A 27,752-nucleotide genomic window follows, 5' to 3' on the forward strand; every position below is an offset into this window, starting at 1 on the left:
TAGCGCCAAATTTGAATCGGGGTTATCGTTTGAATCTGGAGGGCGCGGCGGCGGCTTTCCGCGCCAGAGCCGCTAACGCCGGGCACCTCCGGGACGTCTCTGGGCAGGGTCAGCGGGCCACCGGCGAGGGCGAAGGCGGGAGGAGAGGGGACTGGGGCCACGGCGAAGGTGGGGGCGGGCCAGAGGACTGAGGCCCGGTCCCTGCAGCGGAGGTGGGCGCGTCGCCGGCCCCTCCCGGTGCGGACTCGGGTTGCTCGCCGACGAGCGGCGGAACCACTGGTGTCGCCCCGGGAGACTCGTCCTGGGTGAGCAGCGGCCGGGGAGCTTCGGGGGCGGGGGCAGCCGGAGGGGCGGAGGCCGCGTGGACCACTCGGGGCTATGCGGACACCAGCGCCGGAGCGTGGCCTTGGCCTGGCTCGTCCTGGGCTCTGGCGTGGGGTCTCGGTGGGAACTCCCGGGAGCCAGGAGCCTGGCGGGCGGCGTCCTGGACGCAGGTGTCTGGAGGGCGCTGGGTGGTGGGGGCAGCCCCGGGCCTGGCTGGGGCTTCCACCGGGGTCAGGTAAGGCGTGGGTCGGGGCGGCAGGGGCAGCGGTGAATAGTACACGCGACCCCAGTTGGTCACTTACAAGTAACTTCTTACTCTTTGCTTTAGAATAACCCTCACTCCCTGTGTGCTTTATTTTTGTTATTTTGTCAGTGGCGTGTAGTCAAAGGATTGCTTGTAAGTCGGCTTCAGCAAACCTTTTGATGCCTGACCTTCCGGTACGGATTATAGTCAAAATTCCTGTTTAGAAAATGGGTTCTACAAGACGCCTTGTTACCATTAAAAGGAGCGGGGTCGACGGCCCCCACTTTCCACTGAGCCTTCATACCTGCTTGTTTGGAAGGTGAGCCCTGCCCACCCGCGGACAATTTAGACAATTTAGCTTAAAAAAAAAACCCTCAATATTACTAACCAGAGATTAACAGACGAGATACACAGCTCCAGGAGTAGGCAGCCCTCGAGTGTGCTCAGGACTTCCTGTGTATTGTCATTGTTACTGGTTGTTTATTATGAAATAGAATTCGAAGACAATGTTTACATAGTTGTGTTTTTCCAGTCAAAGAAAAAATTTTAAATTGATTTGATAAAAATATAACTGGAGAAAAATGTACAGGATTCTCAAATCCTGCTTCACTTCAGACTGTCTCTAGAAAGCCATTGTGTTCATCTGAAATCTCTCCAAACTGGGCATTCCTTGGCTGCTGGGGGATATTATTGAACAAGTGAAGGAAGGAATCTGTGCATGGCTTGTCGGTCTTTTTGGAAAAATGGAAATGGGAAGGAAAGTCCTTCTGGTTGCATTTTGAGAACTTCTCTTGTTGCCTTGGTGTTGGTGGTGGCAGTAACTCTGGTCCCTGTGTAACAGGCACCATTAATCACACCGCCTCTCCTTTTCTAACATGTGATGGATAAGTTACCCCCCCGTGGAACCCTGTGTGGTGGAACCCTGACCCCCTTCTGCCCCACACCCCATCCTCCCACCAGCCCCACTCCTGCCACGTTCCACCACACTTCAAGCTCTTTCTCCCCTTGGTGCTTTTAGCCAGTTCGAACTTTCACCTCTGTAATTTCTCTACCCTCCTACGTACTGATTGCTTTACAACTTTCAGAGACAGGGTCCATGTTACCTGAGAAGGAGCCTTTACTGAGCCCTGCTCTTGTCTTTCCTAACCCCACACATGGTGATGAGGCTGTGGCTTGCCTGTCTCACTACGAAGCTCCCCAAGGACAGGGACTGTCTAGTTAATAATTCTGTACTCGGTGTCTGGTGTGGGGCCTGGCATATGAGAGGTGATCACTATTCAGCACTCTGGCCGTTGTCCAGTCATCACATCAGCTGGGAAATTGAGTTTGGAATCAGTGTGCGGCAGTGGTTATCAACTGAGAGCCGTATTGCCCCCCAGGAGCTATTTGGCAAAGTCTGGAGACATTTTTTTCACGTCACAATGTGGGAGGCACAGAGCACTGGCCTCAGGGAGCAGAGGTCAGGGTTGCTGCCAAACACCCTACAATGCACAGGACAGCTCCCGCTATTAGAGAACTAGCTGGCCCCAGGCGTCAGCAGCACCAGGGTTAAGAACCATTGATCTATAGTGTCTCCTGATGGCCATCTCCTGCCAAACAGATTCTCAGTTCTAATGAGATCGTCTTTTTCTGTCTCTTGCTGGGATGTTCTGATACCTAAAAATCAAATTCTCTTCTTTGGCTTAAAGTAGCTGTTCACTTTCCATAGCTTCCACTCTCTTCAAAAGGGAAAAACAAAAAACATTTTGGTACCAAATAGCAGTAATTCTGTTATCATATTGTAGTGATTAAGTGTATTTTTATGAGAGATTTTATAATCCAGAAACCCACTTGTAAGTGTTTGGTCATGGTACAGGTAGGAAGGGATATTCTTAGACTCCAGAGGTTCGTATTGAGTACAGAGAGGAGGCATACGGTCTGTTCAAACGTGTAAAACCACAGGATGGTAACAGGAACACCAGAGACTCAAAGAGCCTTGCTAAGGGCGTCTTTGATTAGTTTCTGTGTAGGTTTGGGAATTCTTCCTTCAGCTGCTTCCTACTGATGTTAGTTTTCTGTAAAAAGACAGGTTGCATCTAGATAATTTGTAGTTGCTTGTAGATTAGTGTCTGTAATGATAGGAGGCTTGTGACTGTCAGTTAATAGTGTAGTTTATTTATTTATTTTTGGCTGCATTGGGTCTTCGTTGCTGCGCACGGGCTTCCTCTAGTTGCAGCGAGTGGCGGCTACTCTTTGTTGAGGTGCGCAGGCTTCTCATTGCGGTGGCTTCTCTTGTTGCGCAGCACGGGCTCTAGGCGTGCAGGCTTCAGTAATTGTGGCTCGCGGGCTCTAGAGCGCAGGCTCAGTAGTTGTGGCACATGGACTTAGTTGCTCCCTGGCATGTGAGATCTTCCCGGACCAGGGCTCAAACCCATGTCCCCTGCATTGGCAGGCGGATTCTTAACCACTGCACCACGAGGGAAGTCCCAATAATATAGTTTTAAAACAATAAAAAGCTCACAAGTTATGAGCATTTACTGTGTGCCAAGCAAATGACAGACATGAGTAACATTTAATTTTCTGAAGAACACCATGATATGTTTGCCAATGGAGTCCTCTTTGTATATGAAGAAACTGAGACATGGAGAGGTCCTTGCATGAAATAACAGCACTTTAGGTGTTGATTAAACCTTGAAACATACATAGCATTACCAATAAACATACATAAACCTTTTTTATAGGAAAAAAGAAAAAAGCACAGAGTACAAACGATAAGTATTCTCCAAACTGATGTAAAGTACTCCTTTAGTTGGATCTTATAAGCATAGATATTTTAGTGAAAGGCAATTCAATTTTGTATTCTAATATTTTCCATTATAATTATTTTTAAGTACTCTTAAGTTTTAATGATTTAAAATAGTTGCTTATACAATACTTATAAAAATTGGGGGCAAAATGCAAAGATCATTTACATTGCCCAGTTTGTCTTTCCTTTATGTCATTACATTTACAGATCAAACATAGTGTCAGGGGCTTCCCAGGTGGCGCAGTGGTTGAGAGTCCGTCTGCCGATGCAGGGGACATGGGTTCGTGCCCTGCTCCGGGAAGATCCCACATGCCGCGGAGCGGCTGGGCCCGTGGGCCATGGCTGCTGAGCCTGCGCGTCCGGAGACTGTGCTCCGCAACGGGAGAGGCCACAACAGTGATAGGCCCGCGTACCGCAAAAAAAAAAAAAAAAAAAAAAAAACATAGTGTCAGATGCTGTTTTATTTTGAATCACTGATGTAAGTTTTTTAAATTGCAGCAACCTAAAAAGTCTTTATTCTTTTGAATTAAGGAGTATCGAGTGTGACATTCGTATACAGCTTCCCGTAGTGTCCAAACAACACTGCAAAATTGAAATCAATGGACAGGAGGTGAGCGGGTTTTTGGAAGTCTGTTTTTTAAAACTTTTCACTTTTTATCCATTTATTAGTTTACATGGTTTCCTCTCTTTTCTACTTGTAGGCAATATTGTTTAATTTCAGTTCCACAAATCCAACACGAGTAAATGGATCTACTTTTGATAAACCTGTACAGCTAAAACATGGAGACGTGATAACTGTTGTTGATCGGTCTTTCAGGTAGGTAAGAAATGGGCTAAAAAGAAATAGACCTTCTGATCCACCAAAAACTAGCCTCACAGTCCATCAGTGATCCTTCTGTAATGCGGGTGAATGTCAACATGTTTGAGGTTGCCATTCCCAACACAGTCTTTATCTAAATTCATACGGATCTAGAAGGAATGGCAGGTGAGGTTTATTGTGTGCTCCAGCTCAAAGATTAGAGAGCACGTAACTATGCCAAGGTGGCCAGGCCCCAAAGGAGGTTCATTTGGTTGTAAGTGTTGTGAAACTGCATTCATTTTATTTTTTTTATTTTAAAGTAAAATACCCTCATAGAGAAAGTTACAAAACGAGATGTATGGCCCAGCTTACCATGAAGTGAGCAGCCTTGTGATAATCGCCCGTCACGGACCGAACTGTGCTCTCCCTAAATTCCCAAGTTGAAGTCCTGACCCCCACCCCCAGCTCCCCGGAACGTGGCTCTCTTTGGAAATAGGACCTTGAAAGAGATGATTAAGTTAAAATGAGGCCATTAGGCTGGGTCCTAATTCAATCCGAGTGGTGTCCTTATAAGAAGAGGAGATTAGGACACAGAAGCCAGGGAAGGAGGTGTTCAGAGTGATGACTGTGCCAAGAGGCAGCAGAGGGCGGCCAGAGCCCAGGAGAGAGGCCCCAGGGAAGCCAACCCTGCCGACACCTTGATCTTGGACTTCCAGCCTCTGGAACTGTGAGAAAATAAATTTCTCTTGTTTAAGCCACCCAGGGTGTGACATTTTGTTATAGAACTAATACATCACCCAAGTCATAAACAGAGCATTTCCGGAAGTTTCTTTCATGCATCTTCTAATCATTACTTCTTCCCCGCACCAAGTAAACCACTAATGTGGCTTTTCTGATAGCATGAAAGTCTTTAGAGTTCTACTACCTAAGCATGCATCTCTAACTGCTATGGTTTTGTCTGCCTTTGTTAAACTCCATAAAGTAGTAACTGAGTTCTGCTTTTACGGTTGTGGGATTCATAGCCTGGATTGGGATGGATGGATTCATCCCAGTTTGTTCCTCTCGCTGCTTAAGGATTTCACTGAAATAAGATCCACAGTTACATACGCAATTAATTCATTCTGGATGGACATTTGAGTAATTGCCAGTTTCTGAAATGAGTCAGAGCTTGCTTTTTATGATCAGATATGGTTACATTTTTACTAATCTGTCCTGGGTGTTTGGAAAAATGTGTGTTCCACAGCTGCTGCGTGGAGTGCTCTGTCTGCGTAGGTCCCTCAGATTCTAATTCCTGACTCTAGAATCCTAGTAAATTTTTCCCCTGATTCTTAGTTACCTGGACAGGTAAGCTGAAATCACGCATTGAAGTTTTTTTTTCTCTTTGTTTTTTACCTTTGTCAGTTTTTTGCGTCCGATATTTTGAGGCCATACTATGGGTTTAAATTAAGAGTCATCTCCTCTTGGTGTGGATGAAGCTGTATCATGTATCATTCTGAAATGTCCTGTACGTTTAGTAATGCTTTTTTTTTTTTTTTTTTTTTTTTGCTGTACGCGGGCCTCTCACTGTTGTGGCCTCTCCCGCTGCGGAGCACAGGCTCCGGACGCGCAGGCTCAGCGGCCATGGCTCACGGGCCCAGCCGCTCCGCGGCATGTGGGATCTTCCCGGACTGGGGCATGAACCCGTGTCCCCTGCATCGGCAGGCAGACTCTCAACCACGGCGCCACCAGGGAAGCCCTTAGTAATGCTTTTGATGAGAGATTTCATACTATAGTTGTTGTTGTTTTTTTTTTTTAATCACATTGCTTTCAACTTTCATAATCCTTAAGGTTTAGATGACCTTTTGGAACCAGCTGTTAGGTGCACTTTTGTCTATAACTGGTTGATCTTGAGGGATTGACCCTTTTATCATTATAACATGTGCAGTGTCTCTGAATAATTTTTATCTTACAGTCTATTTTGTCTGGTATTGGTACAGCCTCTCCACCTCTCTTCTGGTTACTGTTTGCATGGTATATCTTTTCCCATCATTATCCTTTCATTCTATTTGTGTCTTTGACTCTAAATTGTGTCTCTCGTAGGCAGATGTAGTTGGATCGTTTTTGTCATCCATTCTGCCAATGGAACGCCATTACTGCTTTCATTTGTATTAAATAGATATTTTCTAATTTGAATATCCTGGTCGTTTCTTTTTCTGTGCTTTTTGTGAATTTGCCTTCATTTTTAAAGGGTATTTTTTATTAGATAGAGAAATAAATATTATTTCTAGGCAGGAAATATTTGATGAGGAATGGAGAGCAGAAGTATGTCCCCCAAATGAGATGCTGCTCAAATTAAGATTAGTTGAGATGACAGAATACCTCCAACAAAGACTAGGACATGGGTCATAGGAAGAAGGGCTTGATTCAGAACTCTGGTACCATGAGAAACAGTTCCAGACGACTGGCTGCTTCAGAGCTTACGTAGATGGCATCTAAATTCGAATCAGGCTGTCTCACCGAGGTACCAGAGTTCAGTATGTGTTATAAAAGTTTCTGTGAATGGATACCTGAGGTCTGTTAGAACAACCATGTCTCTTGCTAAATATCTTTGCGTCTTCCTAAAATGTGCCTGTCTTTGTTCAGATACAGATGGAGTAAGTGGAAAGCTGAAAAGATCATAGTGGTCTTAAAGTAGAGCTCTGTGGTTACCCTGTGGTGAATGACATCACAGAGTGATAAAGGTGTCAGATGCCAACCAGCTTCTTGGTTGACCTTCCAAGCCATCAGATGATTTCCACGAACAAAAACTAGCAGACACCAGGTTTTGCTCTCTTGTGCAGTTGGTTCCAACACAGGAGGTGCTCAGGGAAGTTGTTGAATCTTACAGCCTAGTCAGGGTTCAGAAATTTAATCTGGTCCCAACCTCTGACCGTGGTGTTCCAGAAGAAACCAATTTACCTAAGTTTTTAGCATAAAAACACTTTCCTGATTTCTTTCCATGAATACGGTAATGTCTTGAGTAAAACCTGATCTTTGTTCCTTGCTCCTTGGACATTAGTCAGATGTGGAAGTTTTATCATTGGTTACAAATCTTTAATCTGAATATATGCCTGTCATTCTGTGCACTTCAGGTATGAAAATGAAAGTCATCAGAATGGAAGCAAGTCACCTGAATTTCCAGGACAAAGATGGGAACAGGTGATGGGGGGATATTATGGAACTTTGGGCTCTGATTCTGTTGCATGATGATATGAAGTCATTTATATGCACTTTGACACTGATTTCTCACAAGGGAGAACGACTTACCAGTTATAGTAGGAAAATGTCGCTAAGGTAGTAAAACAAGGTGAACTTAGATATATCAAGATAATTTGAACTATCCTTCCTCTTTCATTCAAAATGAGAGCACCAGGTGTTACACTTTGGGCCCAAAGTCTCCTAAAGTAACTCGCAATATGATTTTGCAAACCTTTGGTTAGGGCAACCCTGACGCAGGGTTCCAGAACCACTCAGATTCCAGAACCACATGATCTGGAGGCTCATTTTTTGTCCCATTGTACTCATTGGTCTTTATTCATCCAGAATAATCACATCAGAGCTGTAGGTACCAATGATGCTTCCCAGTTTTGACAGACATGACCCGCGACACTGGAGGAGAGTTACTGCCCTGTGTCTATCCGTGGAGAAAACGTATTCCAAACGACCCACCTTATTAAAATGCAGTCTGGGCCCATCCTGGGAGATTTAGCAGGACTTAGAAGGTTCTGGGTTACTCCTGAGACTTCCTATCCTTCTTACTTTTTATGAAGCTACTCAAGCTATTCTCTTCTGACCAGGTTGGAATTCCCTGGCTTAAGAGTCTTAGCACAGATACTCCTGAAATCAGCAGTGGGCTCTGCATTTGAAGTTCCCTGCTCCTGCCATGTGCCCTTGCTTCCCCAGAGGACTAACTTTAATGTCAACCCTGCTCATCAGCTTTGGGGGAAAGCTAGCTTTTGAGGTATCCCACCCACCAACCAACGCCGCTTCTAACTCGTTAGTAGGTATAAGGAACCCAACCAAAAAGCTGGACTATGGGTTAGATAAGAGGTCCCAGTGGTCTATGACCTGTTCGTTATCTGGATTGTGATAAAGTAAATATTGAAGTTGAATACTTAGAACATGTTATTTGACAGTGATTTTTATGGCTATTGGATATTATAGTACAAAAAATATGGGCTTGTATTTTGCACACAGTTTTAAATTTTAATTCATTTTTATTGTTCAGTCATATGATTCCTTTTGTCAACCTCAGATTGGAAGTTAGAAACCGAGCCCTCACATGGGAAGTTTGAGAAGCAGCGTATTCAATACCAAGATATCGGAAATTGATTAAAGAAAGAAGTTAAAGTATTTGCCTTTGGATATATTTTGTGATTTCCACCCCTAATAATTCAGAAGATATTATTTTTCCTCCTTTGAAACAATATTGGACTTTTATATCTTACATCTGTGTTATTCTGTAGTTGTTCCTTACCCTCTAAAAAGCTGCCTGGGAAGGAATGTGAAGGTGGCCCAGCAGGAGGGCTGCACCCCAGCCCCGTGCTCTGAGGGTACAGGGCCTCTGGGTGCATTGTTTTCGCTTTTGCCTTAACTTCTGGGCTTTCAGATAAACCCTTAGTACCTGCCAGCAATGAGCACACATGCTAAGTGGAGCCCCACTTCACCCACGGGCCCTTTAGCCAACTTCTGATAGAACAGTGTAAAGTCAATAATTCTGTGCCCTTGGTAGGTTCCCAGATACTGAGTGGATGATGTTTACTTTTAGCTTTGATTCTTCTTTCATAGAAGTTCAAGGAAGTTATAAAAAGTCACTGCCGTTCAATTTAAGCAATTTTAATCTTCAAGTTTGTTTCTTATTCTATTACTATATTTTCAAAAAATCAACTGAGAAATGCTTGTGTTATGAGTACCAGCCCAATGTCTTGGGCTCGTTTCTCAAAGTCGCTGAAAGTTCTCTAAGAACATTTGGGTAGAGAAGGTCATCAAAGGAAGAACATTTTAGTAAATGTGACTGTCGGTATTTGAAAAGGCATCTAAATTGCTGTTCTTATCTGCCAATTCACAGGAGCCTTCGCGTCGGGTCTCAAGATCTAGCTTCCCTTCCAACCTTGGTTAGTAGATTTTTGGTTTTGTCTGGGATCCTGTAAGATCTGTTCTCTATGTAGCTTTGTGGCAAGGAAGGGACAGACATAGGCAGACACGTGAGTTAACTTTTCTCACAAGTGATGTATGGGCTCCATATGCTTGTTGGAGGGTCCATGTAGAGACGAACTGTCATGCTCAGTTGTTGCCCCTAATTCTGAGCAGATTGATAGCATTGGATGTCTCCTGTTGGTTATAGGAGGTATAAGAGGCTAAAGTGATTTATTTATTTTCATCATGGAACTAGTACCAGAACACCATTAGAATACATTTTGGACATTAAGAAATTTGTAGGCTAAGTGGAAAGCTAGGTTTTTAAGACAATTTGAAATAATTTTAAAATGTGAATATTGCCCATGTTAATCACTGAGAAACTCTCGAATTTCTGCTTCTTATTTCATAACTCATTGTCAAGATGGAAAAGTTCAAGATTCCAGTGCCCGTTCAAAATTCACGGAAGACGCTGCTTCCGGAAGGCCTGTGGTGCATGGGAAGAATGTCACAGGAGCTGGTATGGTCTCAGGTGGCTCAGAAGATCCTGTTGCTGGGAAGACACCTAACAGCGTTCATTCCTCAGAACGTTCTGGAGATAATGGCAGAAATGCAACAGCTCCCACTGCTGGGGATTCTCAAGAAGGTTCCAGTGTAACATTCGGGATCAGTAATGGAGAACTGAAGGCTTTTTCCTCTAGAAAGTGTCTTAAGGAGCGTGACCAAAATGAGTCTCCCTTTAGGAAGCTTTATGAGTCAATGAAGGTGGAGTTAGATGTGAAATCAGGAAAAGTCAATGTTCTTCAGAATCGCAGAAAATCAGGATCACAGAGTCATTGCACACCAGGAAAAGAAAGCACTGGTGCTTTACAGAGCAAGACTCTGGTCTCACTTAAATCCAGACCCAAATCGGGCCAAAGCCCCCAAATTAAGGCAGACCCTGCTTCAGGAGAACAAGGAAGTAGCCAGACTGAGGGGAAGAGGAGTGATGAGCCATTTCAGACGCCCAAGGAGACCAGGAGTCCCAGCAGCGTCTGCACAGAGATAGAGACGCTGCAAACCACGACCCCCGAACCATATTCACAACAAAGTCCCTCACGGAGTGGGCGGAGTGAAGACCTGAGTGTTGTCAATGGTGGTGCGTCCCTGAACCTAGATCAAAGTGAAGGCTCCAGGGCAGATATTAACACGTTTCGTCCTCGGAAGTTCTTACCTAGTATTCAAACGCCCGTTAAAGTTGAGAGTTTTGGAAATACACCAGAAAAACTTTGCCCCGGAAAGAGGAAGAGGAATCCTACAAATGCTGACGATCTGACAACAGAAACAGAGATTCTGCATCAGACAATTTCAGCTCCATTGGTCCCTCAAGTTGAAAGGAAGATTCAAAGCGATTTTCTCAACAAGCCTGAGAAGCTGGGCATGGCAGCGGATCCGGTGAGCCCTGGGTTACCCGGTCTTAGCTCGGCTGATGGCAGCAGCTTCGGCGATTCCACGAGTAAGTTTATTTAACTGTAAATGTATTCCCCCCCAGGTTTACTCCTACCTTATGTCTAGGTATGAATTAGTGGGACCTTCCTTCATTCACGAATGATGAGCTCTGTGAGTCACATAAAGGCCCATATTCATCATCTACTCATAGATTTGCATGAAGACCCAGATAACCAACCAACCAGAGCAGTGCTGGTTATTAGGGGAGAATTAGCGGGGGTCCAAGGAGATAAGCTGGTTCCAAAGCATATCTGATTCTTCTGTCTACCGCAGAACAAAGGAGAATAAGCATAAGCATAATTGCTTTTCACAGGAGTTTAATTCTGAACTATAAGCTCTTTTATCCTATGAGTTTGATCCTCTAGAATAAGTCAGTGGAAATCCCTTGGAACTCTTTTCATGTGGGGTGGCCCTTAAAACACACCTGCCCCGTCCCCATGGGTCTACGTGCCAGGTGTTCTTTTACGTGCCTTTCAGACACTCATTTCCCATCCTCTCTTCTGGCAGCAGGAGGGCCCACGGGACAGGAGTTTTGTTATCTTCCTTTTGCAAACGGGGAAACCAGTAACCTAATGGCACCCCATGGGTGGCAGAGATGTGACCTGTGGAGCAGGCGTGGTAGCTCCAGGGCCTCCCACGCTCCTCGGGGGCCCCCAGGTGTTCCGATGCTGTGCCCTGTCAGCTCTGCTTCTGCAGGGAGCCCCCAGGGCAGGGGTGTGCGGCTCTGAAAGCAGACCCACGCACATCAGTCACGGAGTCCCCACAAGTCTTACAAACGGGGCGCCTCACTCAGGCAAGGGTTTATGTTGACAAGTGGTTTGCAAAGATGGATAGTGGGGCTTGGGACGCGTGAATTGCCCATCTGTCAATATCACCAGGAGAGGTTTCCAGCTCGAATTCTACTCGCTGGGTAGGTCTGAGACCCAAGTGTGAGTCTCTTGGAAAAGCTTTCTCAGGCCACTGCTGAAGCCTCATCCCCTTCATCCCCCTGCTCCGAAGTGGGAGCCACTGCTCCAGGCCACTCCCTTTATTAAGCTCTGTCCGCACAGGACTTGTCAATGTTTAAAGAAAGTCCTTGTCCTGTCAGGTTGGGACTTGGCATTTAGTGGTTTGTCCTGGATCTTTCCTGAGCTCTTGAAGCAGCATCACCTTCGTCAACATCACAAGAGAGTAAAGGTGTGTGAGGTGCCAGGTTTCAGTGAATTTACAGTAAGTTTGTCTTCAATGGTAGAATGGAAACAAGTCATACCTATGGTACTGTTCTCCTTTGCCCTCTCCACGTCTGTACCCGTTCCTCTAGATAAGATGGATGGGGTGTCCCTGAAGAGGAGGCGGGTCTCCTTTGGTGGTCGCCTGAGACCTGAATTATTCGATGAAAACTTACCTCCTAACACACCTCTCAAAAGAGGAGAGACACCAAAGCAAAGAAGGTCTCTGGTCACCCACACGCCAACCGTCCTGAAGAAAATCATCAAGGTGAGTTTACCCACTGGTCCCTGCTTCGGGTCTGATGATAGCACACATCCTTGGTCCATATTCTTTCCAACCCCTCACACTAGTAGAATGACAATGAACACCTTTTTCTTTCTAATAACAAAGTAAAAATATAAAAGTCTCTGTGAGAGCTCATTCATGTGGGTGTTGGGAACTGAGCACCTGGGTTCCTAACCATGGCCCGAGGGTGACTGAGCACAGGTGGGTCCTCAGGACTTTCCTTCTCTGCAGAGGCCTCCTGCTGACCACACTTGCAGGGCCAGGTGGTCATGCTAGGGTTATAGTCTATACATTTGGAAAGAATCTGGAGGCATCACGACACAGAACCGTAAGGTTTTGGTGTTTTTCCCTTTTAGAATTACAAGGTGAAAAGAAAAATCTTGGATGGCAGCACACCCATGATTTTCATCATCAGCTCTTTACAATTTTTCATCACCTACCCTAGGCTGTGACCTTAGATCTCTAGAAAGGTGTTGGCCCCCAGCTCGCCTTCATCAGAGGGCTTGGGAAGCCTTTAATTTCCTTTCACACTAACAGGCGTGTGAGGTATGTCTCCTTTCCTTCCCTTTTATATGGGCTCCCGGAAGTGAGTGGCTGTCTTTCCATGCAGATCAAAGGTGGTTAAATTCCCACGGACGGTGTTTCCTTGGACTTAGATAAGAGCGTCACTCATGAGGAAGTTCCTTTCATCTTTCCACCTGAAATACCCCAATTAAGATTTGTTTGGTGTTTTCTTCCCCCCGCCACTTTTTTTTTTTTTTTTTTTTAAGTGAGAGACGTAGACTCCCATCTCTACCATATACTTGACAGACACTGGTTGAAACGTTTGGTGCTTCCAGATTTAAACAGTTTGGGATTGACACGTACACACGGCTATATTTAAAATAGATAACCAACAAGGACCTGCTGTATAGCACAGGGAACTCTGCTCAATATTCTGTAATAACCTAAATGGGAAAAGAATTTGAAAAAGAATAGATACATGTATATGTATAACTGAATCACTTTGCTGTACACCTGACACTAACACAACATCGTTAATCACCTATACTCCAATATAAAATAAATAGAAAGCCTGGTGGTGCTGAATTCTCTTAGCTTTTGCTTGTCTTTAAAGCTTTTGCTTTCTCTATCGAATCCGGATGAGATCCTTGCCAAGTAGAGTGATCTTGGTTGTAGTTTCTTCCCTTTCATCACTTTAAGTATATCATGCCACTCCCTTCTGGCTTGCAGAGTTTCTGCTGAGAAATCAGCTGTTAACCTTATGGGAGTTCCCTTGTATGTTATTTGTCGTTTTTCCCTTGTTGCTTTCAGTAATTTTTCTTTGTCTTTAATTTTTGCCAGTTTGATTACTATGTGTCTCTGTGTGTTTCTCCTTGGGTTTATCCTGTATGGGACTCTGTGCTTCCTGGACTTGGGTGGCTATTTCCTTTCCATGTTAGGGAAGTTTTCGACTATAATTTCTTCAAATATTTTCTCTGTTCCTTTCTCTCTCTCTTCTCCTTCTGGGACCCCTATAGTGCGAATGTTGTTGGCATTTAATGCTGTCCCAGAGGTCTCTTAGGCTGTCTTCATTTGTTTTCATTCTTTTTTCTTTATTCTGTTCCGCGGCAGTGAATTACACCATTCTGTCTTCCAGGTCACTTATCTGTTCTTCTGCATCAGTTATTCTGCTATTGATTCCTTCAAGTGTATTTTTCATTTCAGTTATTGTATTGTTCATCTCTGTTTGTTTGTTCTTTAATTCTTCTAGGTCTTTGTTAAATATTTCTTGCATCTTCTCAATCTTTGCCTCCATTCTTTTTCCCAGGTCCTGGATCATCTTCACTGTCATTATTCTGAATTCCTTTTCTGGAACGTTGCCTATCTCCACTTCACTTAGTTGTTTTCCTGGGGTTTTTTCTTGTTCCTTCATCTGGTACGTAGCCCTCTGCCTTTTCATCTTGTCTGTCTTTCTGTGAATGTGGTTTTTGTTCCACAGGCTGCAGGATGGTAGTTCGTCTTGCTTCTGCTGTCTGCCTTCTGGTGGATGAGGCTATCTGAGAGGCTTGTGCAAGCTTCCTGATGGAAGGGACTGGTGGTGGGTAGATCTGACTGTTGCTCTGGTGGGCAGAGCTCAGTAAAACTTTAATCCGATTGTCTGCTGATGGGCGGGGCTGGGTTCCCTCCCTGCTGGTTGTTTGGCCTGAGGCGACCCAACACTGGAGCCTACCCAGGCTCTTTGGTGCGGCTAATAGGGGACTCTGGGGGGGCTCACGCCAAGGAGTACTTCGCAGAACTTCTGCTCCCAGTGTCCTTGTCCCTTGGTGAACCACAGCCACCCCCCCACCCCCCTCTGCAGGAGACCCTCCAACACCAGCAGGAAGGTCTGGTTCAGTCTCCTATGGGGTCACTGCTCCTTTGCCTGGGTCCCGATGCACACACTACTTTGTGTGTGCCCTCTAAGAGTGGAGTCTCTGTTTCCCCCAGTCCTGTCGAAGTCCTGCAATCAACTCCTGCTAGCCTTCAAAGTCTGATTCTCTGGGAATTCCTCCTCCCGTTGCTGGACCCTCAGGTTGGGAAGCCTGATGTGGGGCTCAGAACCTTCACTCCAGTGGGTGGACTTCTGTGGTATTAGTGTTGTCCAGTTTGTGAGTCACCCACCCAGCGGTTATGGGATTTGATTTTATTGGAATTGCGCCCCTCCTACCGTCTCACTGTGGCTTCTCCTTTGTCTTTGGATGTGGGGTGTCTTTTTGGGTGAGTTCCAGTGTCTTCCTGTCGATGATTGTTCAGCAGTTAGTTGTGATTCCAGTGCTCGCACAAGAGGGATTGAGCACACGTCCTACTCCGTCATCTTGAGCCTACAGAGAAGTTATATTTGTGGTGAGGTTTCTTATATTTGTGGTGAGGTTTCTTATGCACATTTAAATCTTGTCAGGAGCAGCCTCAGCCGTCAGGGAAAGAAGATTCTTCAGAAGTCTGTCTGCAGGCGACTGCGCAGGATGCGTTTGTGAGGCCTCCAGCTCCTAACGCTGCTCCCGCTTCTCCAGACGCGCCTGGCCAATGCCATAGCTTACCCAAGGCGTCTTCCATCTCCAGCGACAGCAAATCTCCACATCAGACAGATATTCCCAAGAGAGGACGGAGAAAAAGTAGCAACCTGCCCTCCAAGAGAGCTTCCGTGGATCGAAGCCAGCATGGCATCTTACAGATGATTTATTCCAAGAGAAGGAGTGGCGCTTCTGAGGCCAATTTAGTTGGTTAGTGTTGTATCAGCAGATAGGTTTCAAGGTTGATTTTCTCGTTAGTGCCGGTTTTGAAAAGTCTCAACATCTTTTCCCTGTGACAGTGGCAAAATCGTGGGCAGACGTGGTAAAACTTGGTACCAAGCAGACCCAGACCAGAGCTGTTCAACGTGGACCTCCACGACCCCTGAGCAAGAGGCAAAGAAGAACCAATAATACCCCGAAGGTAGGTGTTCCAATGTGAATTGCTCTTTGATACATAATATGATTAAGGGATACATTAAGTGTGGATTGAGGCTTTGACGCTTTATTGACTTCCTGATTGTTTTCCAGAAGCTGACTGGCATCGTTCACAATCAATTTAGCACAGGCCACGCAAACTCTCCCTGTACCATAATAATAGGGAAAGCTCACATCGAGAAAGTGAACGGGCCAGCTCGGCCCTACAGGATGCTGAACAACTTCGTGGTCAACAAACCAATGGACTTTAGTGAAGATCTTTCAGGTAAAAGCATAGCCATGGCTCTTAGGAACCAGAACGCTTTCATCCTCCTGCGTGGGTCCACATGGGTTGGTGTCACGTTTGTTTATCTGCTGTGCGTGGGACAGGAGGATAAACAATCTAGTCAACTCGGAGGGTCATGATATTCAAGGAACAGGGTGCTGGACTGGAGAACAAGGCCGGGTCCCTGACGATTTGGAGTCACGTGGCCTGTAGGAAGCAGGTATGGCAGGAAATGCACATCTTTACCTGGGAGAGCAGCACGGGTATACGACGTTGGCAGCGGCTTTATGGTGAAAAAGCAGGCTTGCTCTTATAATTGCCAGAGTCGGAGCAATTGGTTTGAGTGATGTTTTGTTTCAAGATTTCTTTTCCTTCCGTGTAGCTTAGCTGGTTCATGAAACAGAGGCTTCTCTGAGCCATTCATAGTTGAGCCAGTATTGCTATTTTCAGTAAAAGTGTGATGTGAGCTGCTGACACTTGTACTGGATTAGAACCACGGCAGGACCCTGGGTTTGGGATTTTCTGCTACGTCGTTTGACCAGTGGTTTCCATTCTGAGCACCTATGGAGGGAGGTGACACTTGAATCCATTAGGTGGAACCTAGTTTTTATTTCCTGGCGGATTTTAAGATGGGAGAATTGTTGTACCACTTATAAAACCTATGCAAGATACTCTCCAATTAGAATCACATTTGGATCAACATATTTATTAGCTTTTTAAAAGCAAACTATAAAAATGTAGAACAGTGATAGCCAGAGTTCTGATAGCATGCTCCATGGGTAAAAAACAATTTGAGCTTATACCGCCCAATACGCAGATATCTGTGTATGCTTGTAAATTACGCACACGTGTGAGTGTACTACTATATATGTTACGAAGCATTGAAGGCAAATTCTCAAAAATATTTATAAGATAAGTAGAAGTTTAAAGAGTACCTGGGATGGTAAATTTTTTCAGCCTTCCTTCAAAACATTTTTCTAGACACTCAACAAAGGCCACCCCTCGGTGTGAGTACTTTTATGACAAAACATTAATATGTGATGAAATATTAAATCTTGGATATTTTAAGTAAGGCCTGAACGGTGGAGGAGGAATGAGCTTTTTAAGTGAGCTGCCTGGCTTGGGTGCCTTCAGAACAGGCTTCCCAAACACAATTTGCAGACGGCTGCCAGACTGAGAGAGTCAGCTGCTGGTCTGTTTTGGTCCATTGATGTCAGAATGAGAAAAGTAAGGAGAACAGGAGGAGAATGAGAGTTTGAGAAACTTAAGTCTTCCCTTTAGCGAACTGGATGGGTTTGCTTGTTTGTTTTCTGAGATTATGTTGGTACTACCTTTTGGTGTTAAAATGAAAAGATGGTGATATTAGTACTTGACCATACTAAAAATGGGCAGTCCTATCTCACTTTTAACATTTGGACATTTTATTTGTACATAAACTCTTGTAGTGCATAACCTAGGACTTATCGAAGGAGCCTGAGGGCCCTGGATTTGGGGATGCATGGAGAGGGACCCTGGAGGGCAGCCTCTGTCCTCTGGCCAATGCTCGCAGCTGGAGTTCACTCTAGAAGAGGGTGGACATCAACTTCCTTCATTACATTCTTTCCAAGAGGAAGGCCAGAGAAGAGGCCACATATGAGTCTAACTTGCCATTGCCCTCTTCAAAATATGGGTTCACAGCTGATGCATCAACCTCTCCTGTGAGACCCTGTCTCCCGGAAGTTCTAGGGAGTGATCTGTTGTTTGCCTTCCGACATCTCCTCTGTTGTACGTGAGGACAGGCATGCTGATTTGCAGGTATGAGCAGTCTGTTAACTGTTTTTCCACTATTTTCATGTAACAGGGCTGCCTGAGATGTTCAAGACTCCAGTGAAAGAGAAACCACAAAGGATGAGCCTGTGTCCCTCCACTTTTTCAAATTCAGAGGATTTGCTTGGAGAAGAGCTTCCAGTACCTCATTCAGGAGGAAAACCTCTGCTGTGTGCTTCAGAAAATTCTGGTGGGTTTCCTTTTTTTCCCCTGGCACTTTGATCTTTTCAGTGGAAACTGTAGATGGTCTTCTTTTTTCACAACAGCTACTGTATTATTTCACTATGACAGATATTCCTGATAAAGTACCATGTCCAGCTTCCCTGTCCCATTGTTCTTAGGGGAGGTTTCTATCAGCAGCTGAAGTAGCACTGGCTTTCAGAGACTTGCATGGAAAGGCACATGCCTGTTTACTAACCGTAAACTACGGGTGTACACGTGGCCTTCTTCATTTAGCATAAGTGAAGAGGCTGACAAGCAGGAAAGTGTAATGATCTCTCATCATACTTATATGTAAATTACTCAAATGTGAGAGTGCTGTCAATTACCAAAGAGAAAGGCAGCAGGTGTGCACCACACAGGTACTCCTGTTAATCTCTGGTTGGGCACCTGCCGCAGGGTGAGAGTGAGATGTGCGTCTGTCTCTCTCTCATTCACACGGGTCACCGAGTTTCTGTCATAGAGGGACAGTGTGCTACACTCAAGATGCTTCCTGTTGCTAAAGAATTGATGTTTCCCGTGTAACATGGACCCTTAGCGCACTAAGTATAACCCATATTATTGCATTGGTGGTCCAGCAGATGAAACAGCCGTTTCTCACGTTTGATGAAAAAAATGTGTGTGTTCAGCTCACTGAGACCTGGCTGGCAGCCTAAGGAATGTTTTTCTTTTATCCGATCCCCATAGACCCTTACCACTGCCTATGCATGACCCCCCTCTGTGTCACCCAAAAACATTGTTCTTAATTGTGTGTGGTTCATGTCAGGCAGATTTATGGCCACGTAGGCAGCCTCGTATCCTGAGATGGATGGGAGGCTGGTTTATTGGCTCTTAAATACCTCGTGAGGCTAAAACACCACATTGGCGCACGGTGCACAGAATCTACTCATCATGCATGTTTTAATTTCTTATAGGACAGAATGTGTCCCCCGGGACTCAAGATGCACCGAAAGAGCTGTCTGATCAAAGTTCTGCAAGCCCTGCCTTAAGACGCCAGAGTATTAAAATTAAAATAGATGAAAGTATTACGAAAACTCCCAGGAACGTGTATAAAACAGCAGGTGCTGAGATGGAAACTCCAGTGTCTGAGGCAATGACACCAAAGACAACATCAAGTGCAAAGAAGTTGAGAAGGTCCATGGAGCTCAGAAGCTCACAGGCACCAGGTGTAGAGTGTAAAAACGAAGGCCCAAAACCTGACGCTCTTGAGAACGTCTTGGGAAGATGTCTGAGGAAAGCACCACAGCCAGAGCAGAAGCTGGAGGGAGACGCGAAGGAGAGCGAAGCGCGGACAGAGCACATGGGGTCAAAAGGGAATTCCAAACACACGGTAGCCGTGAGGGGACCAAGGAGAGCCTCAGAGCTGAGGTGTGAGGTAGCAGCAGACCTGACCGCCCTCGGGAGCTTGCAGGAGACACAGTCTGAGGAAGACCAGCTGGACATCCCAAGTCTCCTACAGACCCCAGCTCATGCCAAGGAAGCAGTGGATGCAGAGAACAGAGCCACAAAAATGCTCTGTAAATCTCCCAGATCAGGAACAGTCGGCACGCCCACCAGGACAAACACACAGCTCAAGACACCTGCCTGGAAAGCGGATGTAGAAGATGCCTCAGCCCTCGGAAAACTCACACAGACACCTGGGAAAACTATGCCCAGGCACAGAGAACCAGGTGATGATAAATGCATCAAATTGTTTCAGGAAACTCCAAAGCAGAAACCGGACCCTGCAGAAAATGTAGCTGGAAGTAAGAGGCGGCCAAGGACACCCAAGGGAAAGGCCCCACCCCTGGAAGACCTGGCTGGCTTCAAAGAGCTCTTCCAAACCCCAGATCATGCAAAGCAACCAATGACTGATGACACACCTACCACAATACCCTATAAATCTCCACCAGCAGAAGCAGTCAACATGCCAACAAGTAGCAAGAGATGCCTCCAGACACTTTCCCAGGAAGTGTATGTGCAGGAAAATGTCTCGGCTCTCAGGAAGCCCACACACTCACACAGAGAACCAGAGGGTGGTGACGGAGGCACTGCAGTGTCTCAGGAAGCTCCAGGAGGAAAGCTGGGCCCTGCAGAAAATGTAATTGGAAGCAAGAGGCGGCTAAGGACACCCAAGGAAAAGGCCCCACCCCTGGAAGACCTGGTTGGCTTCAAAGAGCTCTTCCAAACACCAAATCACACAGTAGAACCAATGAGTGCTGACAAAATCTTCAAAATGCTCTGCCAGTCTCCACAACTAGAACCAATCAGCACACCAAGTAGAAAGGGACGTCTCAAGACACCTTCCCAGAAAGTGGCTGTGCAGGAAGATGTCTCAGCTCTCAGGAAGCCCACACACTCACACAGAGAACCAGAGGGTGGTGACGGAGGCATTGTGGTGTCTCAGGAAGCTCCAGGAGAAAAACTCAACCCTGTAAAAGATGCAACTGGAAGCAAGAGGCAGCCAAGGACACCCAAGGAAAAGGCCTCACCCCTGGAAGACTTGGCTGGCTTCAAAGAGCTCTTCCAAACCCCACATCAAGCCAAGGAACCAGTGACTGAGGGCAGAACCCCCAAAATGCTCTGCCGATCTCCACCACCAGAACCAGTTGTCACATCAACCAGCATGACCAGACGTCTCAAGACACCTTCCCAGAGAGTGGCTGTGCAGGAAGACCCCTCAGCTCTCAGGAAGCCCACACACTCACACAGAGAACCAGAGGGTGATGACGGAGGCATTGCGGTGTCTCAGGAAGCTCCAGAAGAAAGGCTGGACCCTGCAGAAAATGTAATTGGAAGCAAGAGGCGGCTAAGGACACCCAAGGAAAAGGCCCCACCCCTGGAAGACCTGGCTGGCTTCAAAGAGCTCTTCCAAACCCCAGATCATGCCAAGGAACCAAGGGCTGTTGTCAAAACTCCCCAAACGCTCTGCATGTCCTCCCAACCACAGCTAATTGTCACACCTACCAATAGGAAGAGATGGCTCAAGACACCTCTGGGGAAAGCAGATGTAGAGACAGAGCTCTCAGCATGCAGAATGACACAGACACCAGGGGAAACTGGGCACTCAGAGGGAGAACCAGTAGATGATGATAAAAGCATCAAATTGTTTCAGGAAACTCCACATCAGAAACTGGACTCATCAGAAAATGTAAATGGAAGTAAGAGGCGGCCAAGGACACCCAAGGGAAAGGCCCCACCGCTGGAAGACCTGGCTGGCCTCAAAGAGCTCTTCCAAACCCCAGATCATGCCAAGGAACCAACGACTGATGACAGACCCACCAACATACCTCGTCAATCTCCACAACCAGAACCAGCCAACACACCAAGTAGAAAGGGACGTCTCAAGACACCTTCCCAGAAAGTGGATGTGCAGGAAGACGTCTCAGCTCTCAGGAAGCCTCAACAAACACCAGGGGAAACCACACACTCACACAGAGAACCAGAGGGTGCTGCCAGAGGCATTGCAGTGTCTCGGGAAGCTCCAGCAGAGAAACTGGACCCTGCAGAAAATGTAACTAGAAGCAAGAGGCGGCCGAGAACACCAAGGAAAACGGCCCCACCCCTGGAAGACCTGGCTGGCTTCAAAGAGCTCTTCCAAACCCCACATCAAGCCAAGGAACCAATGACTAAGGACAGAACCCCCAAAATGCTCTGCCGATCTCCACCACCAGAACCAGTTGTCACATCAACCAGCATGACCAGACATCTCAAGACACCTTCCCAGAGAGTGGCTGTGCAGGAAGACCTCTCAGCTCTCAGGAAGCCCACACACTCACACAGAGAACCAGAGGGTGGTGACGGAGGCATTGCGGTGTCTCAGGAAGCTCCAGAAGAAAGGCTGGACCCTGCAGAAAATGTAATTGGAAGCAAGAGGCGGCTAAGGACACCCAAGGAAAAGGCCCCGCCCCTGGAAGACCTGGCTGGCTTCAAAGAGCTCTTCCAAACCCCAGATCATGCAGAGGAACAAATGACTAATGAGAAAACCACCACAATACCCTATACATCTCCAGCAGTAGAACCAGTCACCAGGCGAACAGGTAGAAAGAGACGATTCAAGTCACCACCAGGGAAAGTGGATGCAGAAGAGCTCTCAGCGCCCAGGAAGCCCACACAGACACCAGGGGGAGCCAGGCATTCAGGCAGAGAACGAGCGGATGGTGATAAAAGCATCAAATTATCTAAGGAAACTCCAAAGCAGAAACTAGACTCAGCAGAAAATATAAACGGAAGCAAGAGGCCGCCAAGGACACCCAAGGAAAAGGTCCAATGTCTAGAAGACCTGGCTGGCTTCAAAGAGCTCTTCCAAACCCCAGATCATGCAGAGGAAAAAATGACTAATGAGAAAACCACCACAATACCCTATAAATCCCCAGCAGTAGAACCGGTCACCAGGCGAACAGGTAGAAAGAGACGGTTCAAGTCACCACCAGGGAAAGAGGATGCAGAAGAGCCCTCAGCGCCCAGGAAGCCCACACAGACACCAGGGGATACGCAGAGAGAGCCTGTATGTGATGAAAAAGACAGCAAAGTGATTAAGGAAACTTCAAGGCAGAGACTCAACCCTGCAGAAAATGTAATTGGCATCAAGCGTCGGCTAAGAACATTTAAGGAAAAGACCCAACCCGTGGAAGACTCGTGCAGTTTCAAAGAGCTCTTCCAAAAGCCAGGTCAGGCCAAAGAACCGGTGAGTGACGTTAAAATCACTGCAGTGCCCTGCCAATCTCCGCCAGCCGGACCAGTCACTAGGCCAGCAAGTAGGAGGAGACGGCTCAAGTCACCACTGGGAAAAGTAGCCCTAGAAGAGCTCTCAGTACTCAGAGAGCCCATCCCAACAGCAGGGGAAACCATGCACAGAGAACCAGAAGGTGATGAGAACAATACCAAAGAGTTTAAGGAAACTTCAAGGCAGAACCCGGACTCAGCAGGAAATGTAATTTGTGTCAAGAGTCGGCGAAGAACATTTAAGGAAAAATCCCAACCCCTGGAAGATCCGGCCAGTTTCCAAGAGCTCTTCCAAAAGCCAGATCAGGCCAGTGAACTGGGAAACGATGCTTCTGCAGTTAAGAGAGCCCCAAAGCAAACAGCGGACAGAAGAAGACCTGTAGAAATATCCCGAAGAGTCCTCAGGGCCCCTAAAGTAAGGTTCATGGGAGACCTTGTGGGCAGCAGAGACCCTGTACAATCACCAGGTGAGAGCTGCATCTCCCCGTCCCCCAAGAGCAAACTGGGAGAAGATGCAAGGGTTGTGGGCAGGAAGAGGCTATGCCCCACGATGGCTGCACAGGACCCTGAGGAAGAGAAGCCCCTCCAGAAGAAGCAGAGGACAGCCCCCAGGGAGAGACGGGAGCCCCCCAAACCCTCGGGAGTGAAGAAGAGAAGTCTGAGGATTTTGGCACAAAGGACTAAACCTGTGGGAAACCTGCCCAACAATGACATGAAAACTAAAGCTACGGATCCACAAGGAGAAGACACTCCAAATAAGGTAATGGGTGGTGTGATGTCATCATGTGATGTAATCGTACCATGTCATCTTGGGTGGATGCTCTCCATTCTGGTATAACGTTTGCTATAAATTGTACATAACGCAAATGTATGTGTGGGTACCCTTTCCCCACGGGGTCTGCATTCAGCACAGTGAGTAACTGCAGACCTTCGTAAAGCATCCTTTGGGGATTTCTAGAGAGAATAGGCTAATTTGGGAAAATAACTGGTCAAAATTATTATTACACATTTTGCCAAGAACTTCTCGGGAAGTGACTGAGTTGTGTTCATCTTCAAAGGTGTGGAACTTTGTGCCGAGAAAAAGTGGGCAATTCAGCCCTGCCTTGTTTCAGACACCGAGACCTGGAGTGCTGGGTAGAAGTACTATCTGCATCAGTATTGAAACAATTAGAACAATTTACACGGGGCGTGTGTCTTGGGAAGACCTTAACTGTCAGGGTTGTCAGATAGAGAAGCTTGTAAATTCGATTCCAGAAATTGAGATTTTCCTGTCCTGCTCTATCAATGATTGTTAAAGGATTAGGAATTCATTTACTACCTGAATAATGGGGCATTCTCCTGGAATACCCTTTTAACGCTTGTTATAATCAGACTGACGTATATGACATTCAGACATTGTGATTGGAATTTATACTGAATTCCTTACTTATGGTTTATCAGTAGAAATGGTGATTCCTCCATTGGAACAAAGTGACAGTCACTCCCTTGACTCGATTAGATTACTGGCATCTTAGAAAATGAACCAATGGAAAATTTTCCAATTAATCCCCCTTTGAGTTCACTTTCGAATGATTTTCTCCATGTGGAGTTTTAAGATTTGTATTCCTCATTCTTGACGTTTTGGGGATGTCTTTTGAATTTTTTTAGGGAATGTCCCTGCGTACCAGGCGCCCCACTAAAACGAATATAGAGGAGCAAAGACCTGGGTCTCTTATATCAGCAGGAAAGATGAAAATAAAGAGAAGTGAAAAGAAGTCCATGGAGACCTCCCAAGAGATGAAGCTACAAAGTCCAGAAGATGCAGCCGAGAATCCTACCTCTGGGGGCAAAGTTCAAGACAGAAGGAGGCCCTTGAGATCTGGGAAGCAGAATCAGAAGGCTTTGCCTGATGCAACAGAGGAGACAGCAAGGCAGGAAAGGGTGGAAATCCCCGTGAAGAAGCAGGAAGAGAAAGAAGTAACGGAATATTCAGACTTCAAGGGTTTGAGATCCAGGAAGATTACTCTCCGCCCTCGAGGAAACACTTCGGAGAGTGGATCCGAGCAGAGAGTAACCCGGGGTGCCAGGAGATGTGCCAATAGCCTCCAAAAGGCAAGTGATTTCCTGTTTCTCTTTTTTTAAGTGCATAGAATGTTTCACTATGATTTTTGCCCCATGTTGCTAGAGCAGACACAACACATGATATGTAATAACACGCCACCAGCTCCCGGTTGGACTAATGTAAGAGGCATGAATCTAAGCCACAGTTTGTGTCTCTATATTCAGGTGTATCTGGCTTGGGAATTCCACTTTGAAAAGTAAATTCACATTATAAAGTCGTCATTCAGGAAAAGCAAGGGATGGGACTTCCCTGGCGGTCCAGGGGTTAAGACTCCGAGCTTCCACTGCAGGGGGCTCAGGTTCAGTCGCTGGTCAGGGAACTAAGATCCTGCTTGCCGTGGCCAAAAACTTTTTAAAAAAGGAAGGAAAAGGGATTTATCCAGTTAGTATTTTCTGACTGCTCGTTGCATACCCTGTATTAAGATTCCAGGCAGCTGTCTTCAGTCCCTGGTTAGAGATTGAATGAAACTTCCAGAGGGGTAACGCCTGATTTCGAAGGCGTCCCTTTGGAAAGCTGGGATGAAGAGCAGGTGGAGGTGTGTTTAGGTGGGTAGCACTGTTCAGAGCTCCCACCCGGGAGGCAGTCTGGTGTCCTTTGTCCCGTCCCAAACGTGCTCTCCGCTGACACTCACGTAGCATTGAGGGGTGGTCCCCTTCAAACACCTCAGTTGTTTAGAAGACCCAAAAGATTTTGGTCTGAGAAGAAAACCAGGCCGAAACCTTTTGGGTCTTCTGGTTTTTAATTTGTTTCACATCTGGTCAAGTTGAGATTTTTAAGAACCTCATTTTTTATTTGTAATAAAAGTTTACAGCTTGATTTTTTTCAAAACAGTCAACCAACTGCAAGCACCTGTTAATAAAGGTCTTAAATAATTGTCTTTGTGTATAAAAGAAAAAAAATATTTCAGCCTGATTATACCTTTGAATTCACTTTTTCTGAATGGTACTTATGAAAATTAGTGAAAATGTATGTATTTGTGTGGAAATTTTCTTTCTCCTTTTATGATGTATGAACTTAAAAATAGCTTACAAACCTTTCTATCAAAGGACACAGTATTTAACTTTAAAAAATTAAATAGTAAAAACAGTTTAAGGCAACTTTCACAGGCTCTATCTTAAAGTTTATTTCCAACCTCAAGATTAATTTTCTAGTACTAAAGGCCTGCATCACACCTAGAAAGGATCGGGGTTTTTGCACAGTCGGTTACAAAAATTGTTCTTTTAAATTACTTAAGAGTTATACTTTTGTTCCCAAACAGGAAAATGACAATGTGGGTGTCAAGAAAATAAGAACCAGAAGTCATCGCGACAGTGAAGATACATAGCCAAGAAGCTTAAAAGGGAAAAACATGTAATGAATTTAGTTTAGCGATAAGTTGTAGTACAATATTTGCCGTACATTTTATAGTGAATTCTGTAAATAATGCTATCTGGAAGGGAGGGCAGGTTTAAGGGAAGAAAGCTTGGAATTTTCTGACTCTGAATAGTTTATTCAAAACCTCCATGTGGAGGTTATGAAGGAGACTGCTGGGTCTCCTAAACTGAAAAAAAAATAAAGCTTGGGTGGGTGGGGGGCAGGGGCGGGGGGGGCGGTTTGCCAAGGTGTGGCCTTCAACTTGGCGAGATGAAGCCCTGGAGTTTGTGACTTCCACGGTCAGCCCCCATTGGCCGTGGGCTCAGGCACTTACCATGCTGTGTTGTAAATGTTTCCGTGTGTGTCTGTGTCCTTCATGTACATACCTCCTCCATCCAAATGTGAAAGGCGGGGCTTCTGTCCTGCACCCCCAACACCAGGCAGGCATTCTGGAAATATGAATGAGTGGGTATAGGAAGAGAAAAATGAAAGTTACAAGGTGTACCTTTACACTGGGGAGACCTCGGGTCCAGGCACTAGGGCTGTGGGTCATCTGCACAGGACTGTCCTCTCCTTGGTGTCCTGACCACTTAAGGGAATAAGTGTGTGATGTGGAGGACAGTTTGCGATGCCATTTTCAGGGTAACGAGACTTTGAGGAATGACGGGTAGCTTGCCTTTTCCACGTTGAGCATCTTTGTCTAAACTAGGACTGCTTTCATTCTGAGAAGTCATCGCCCCACTCAATCTTAGGGCCATCGGCCAGGGTGCCCCTCAATTCCAAACTGTAGCACCCCTCTGAGCTTTCATGTCATCTGCATATTCTGAGCTTTCTGCAAATCTGCTCTCACCTGTTTTCTCTGACCACACCTGTTGGCCTGTCTTAGTCCCCAGCAGGTCACCTTGGACGGAGCAACACAAACCCGAACGTTTCCCCCAAGAGAGTGGCCATCTGACAGCCACAGAGCATGAGGCTCTTCCCCCACCATTTCTGAGTCACTTAATATGGGAGCCCATGGCTCCTACATCTCGTTTCAAGCCTGGACTTCCGTCTTTCTTCAGTTTCAGAGCCTCCGTCACACTGCTGTTCCGCTTTGTCCTCCTGTCCCTTTGTGTTCCCTAAATCAGAAATGAGCACACCTTCCCTCCAGTCACCTGTCCTCCCCATTCACCTACCTTGCCAGGTGGAGGTAAGGATGGAAGATAAGAAAAGGTCGCTGTCCCCTAGAGTGTGAACTGTAACATTGGTGCCCCTGTCTGTCTACTCTTGTAACCCCCGTGTCTGGCATGGATCCAGGTCCACATAACAATAAATGTTTGCTGAACGAATGCATGAATCCAGGCGTGTCTGCTGAGTCAGTGGTATTTGCTTTTGCTATTTTGGCTGCTATAATACAGTTTTAGACAGTGTTGTCTGAAATCTTAAGGGAGGGTGAGTGACAGATGGAGGTAGGAGGGTTGAGGATGAAGCAGGGAGGGGACATTCAAAGAGCTGGGCCAGGAAGAGGGGTGGGATGCTGGTGAGCAGAAGGGAGAGTATTTTAGGAAAC

At 46.1% G+C, this 27,752-nt stretch overlaps 1 protein-coding gene across 3 annotated transcripts; it reads left to right on the plus strand.

The window, feature by feature from the left end:
- The first annotated feature begins 83 nt into the window (after positions 1 to 83).
- MKI67 (marker of proliferation Ki-67) lies at positions 84 to 27,539 on the plus strand. 3 transcript variants are annotated; one of them, XM_067709049.1, is made up of 15 exons: positions 84 to 305; positions 698 to 887; positions 3,885 to 3,963; positions 4,055 to 4,170; positions 7,263 to 7,329; positions 9,239 to 9,284; positions 9,719 to 10,801; positions 12,095 to 12,270; positions 15,209 to 15,530; positions 15,620 to 15,741; positions 15,849 to 16,020; positions 17,861 to 18,016; positions 18,960 to 23,509; positions 24,397 to 24,840; positions 26,109 to 27,539. In XM_067709049.1, exons 2-15 carry the CDS (start codon positions 796 to 798, stop codon positions 26,172 to 26,174), a joined length of 7,491 nt encoding a protein of 2,496 aa, XP_067565150.1. In that variant the 5' UTR covers positions 84 to 305; positions 698 to 795; the 3' UTR covers positions 26,175 to 27,539. The 3 variants fall into 3 exon arrangements, with proteins under 3 accessions (XP_067565150.1, XP_067565152.1, XP_067565151.1); XM_067709051.1 differs by having other exon boundaries at positions 9,731 to 10,801; XM_067709050.1 differs by lacking the exon at positions 84 to 305 and adding an exon at positions 396 to 559.
- The last annotated feature ends 213 nt before the right edge of the window (positions 27,540 to 27,752 follow it).

The sequence above is a fragment of the Pseudorca crassidens genome, chromosome 16 (genome assembly GCF_039906515.1).
Source record: "Pseudorca crassidens isolate mPseCra1 chromosome 16, mPseCra1.hap1, whole genome shotgun sequence".
In the NCBI taxonomy this organism is placed as follows: domain Eukaryota; kingdom Metazoa; phylum Chordata; class Mammalia; order Artiodactyla; family Delphinidae; genus Pseudorca; species Pseudorca crassidens.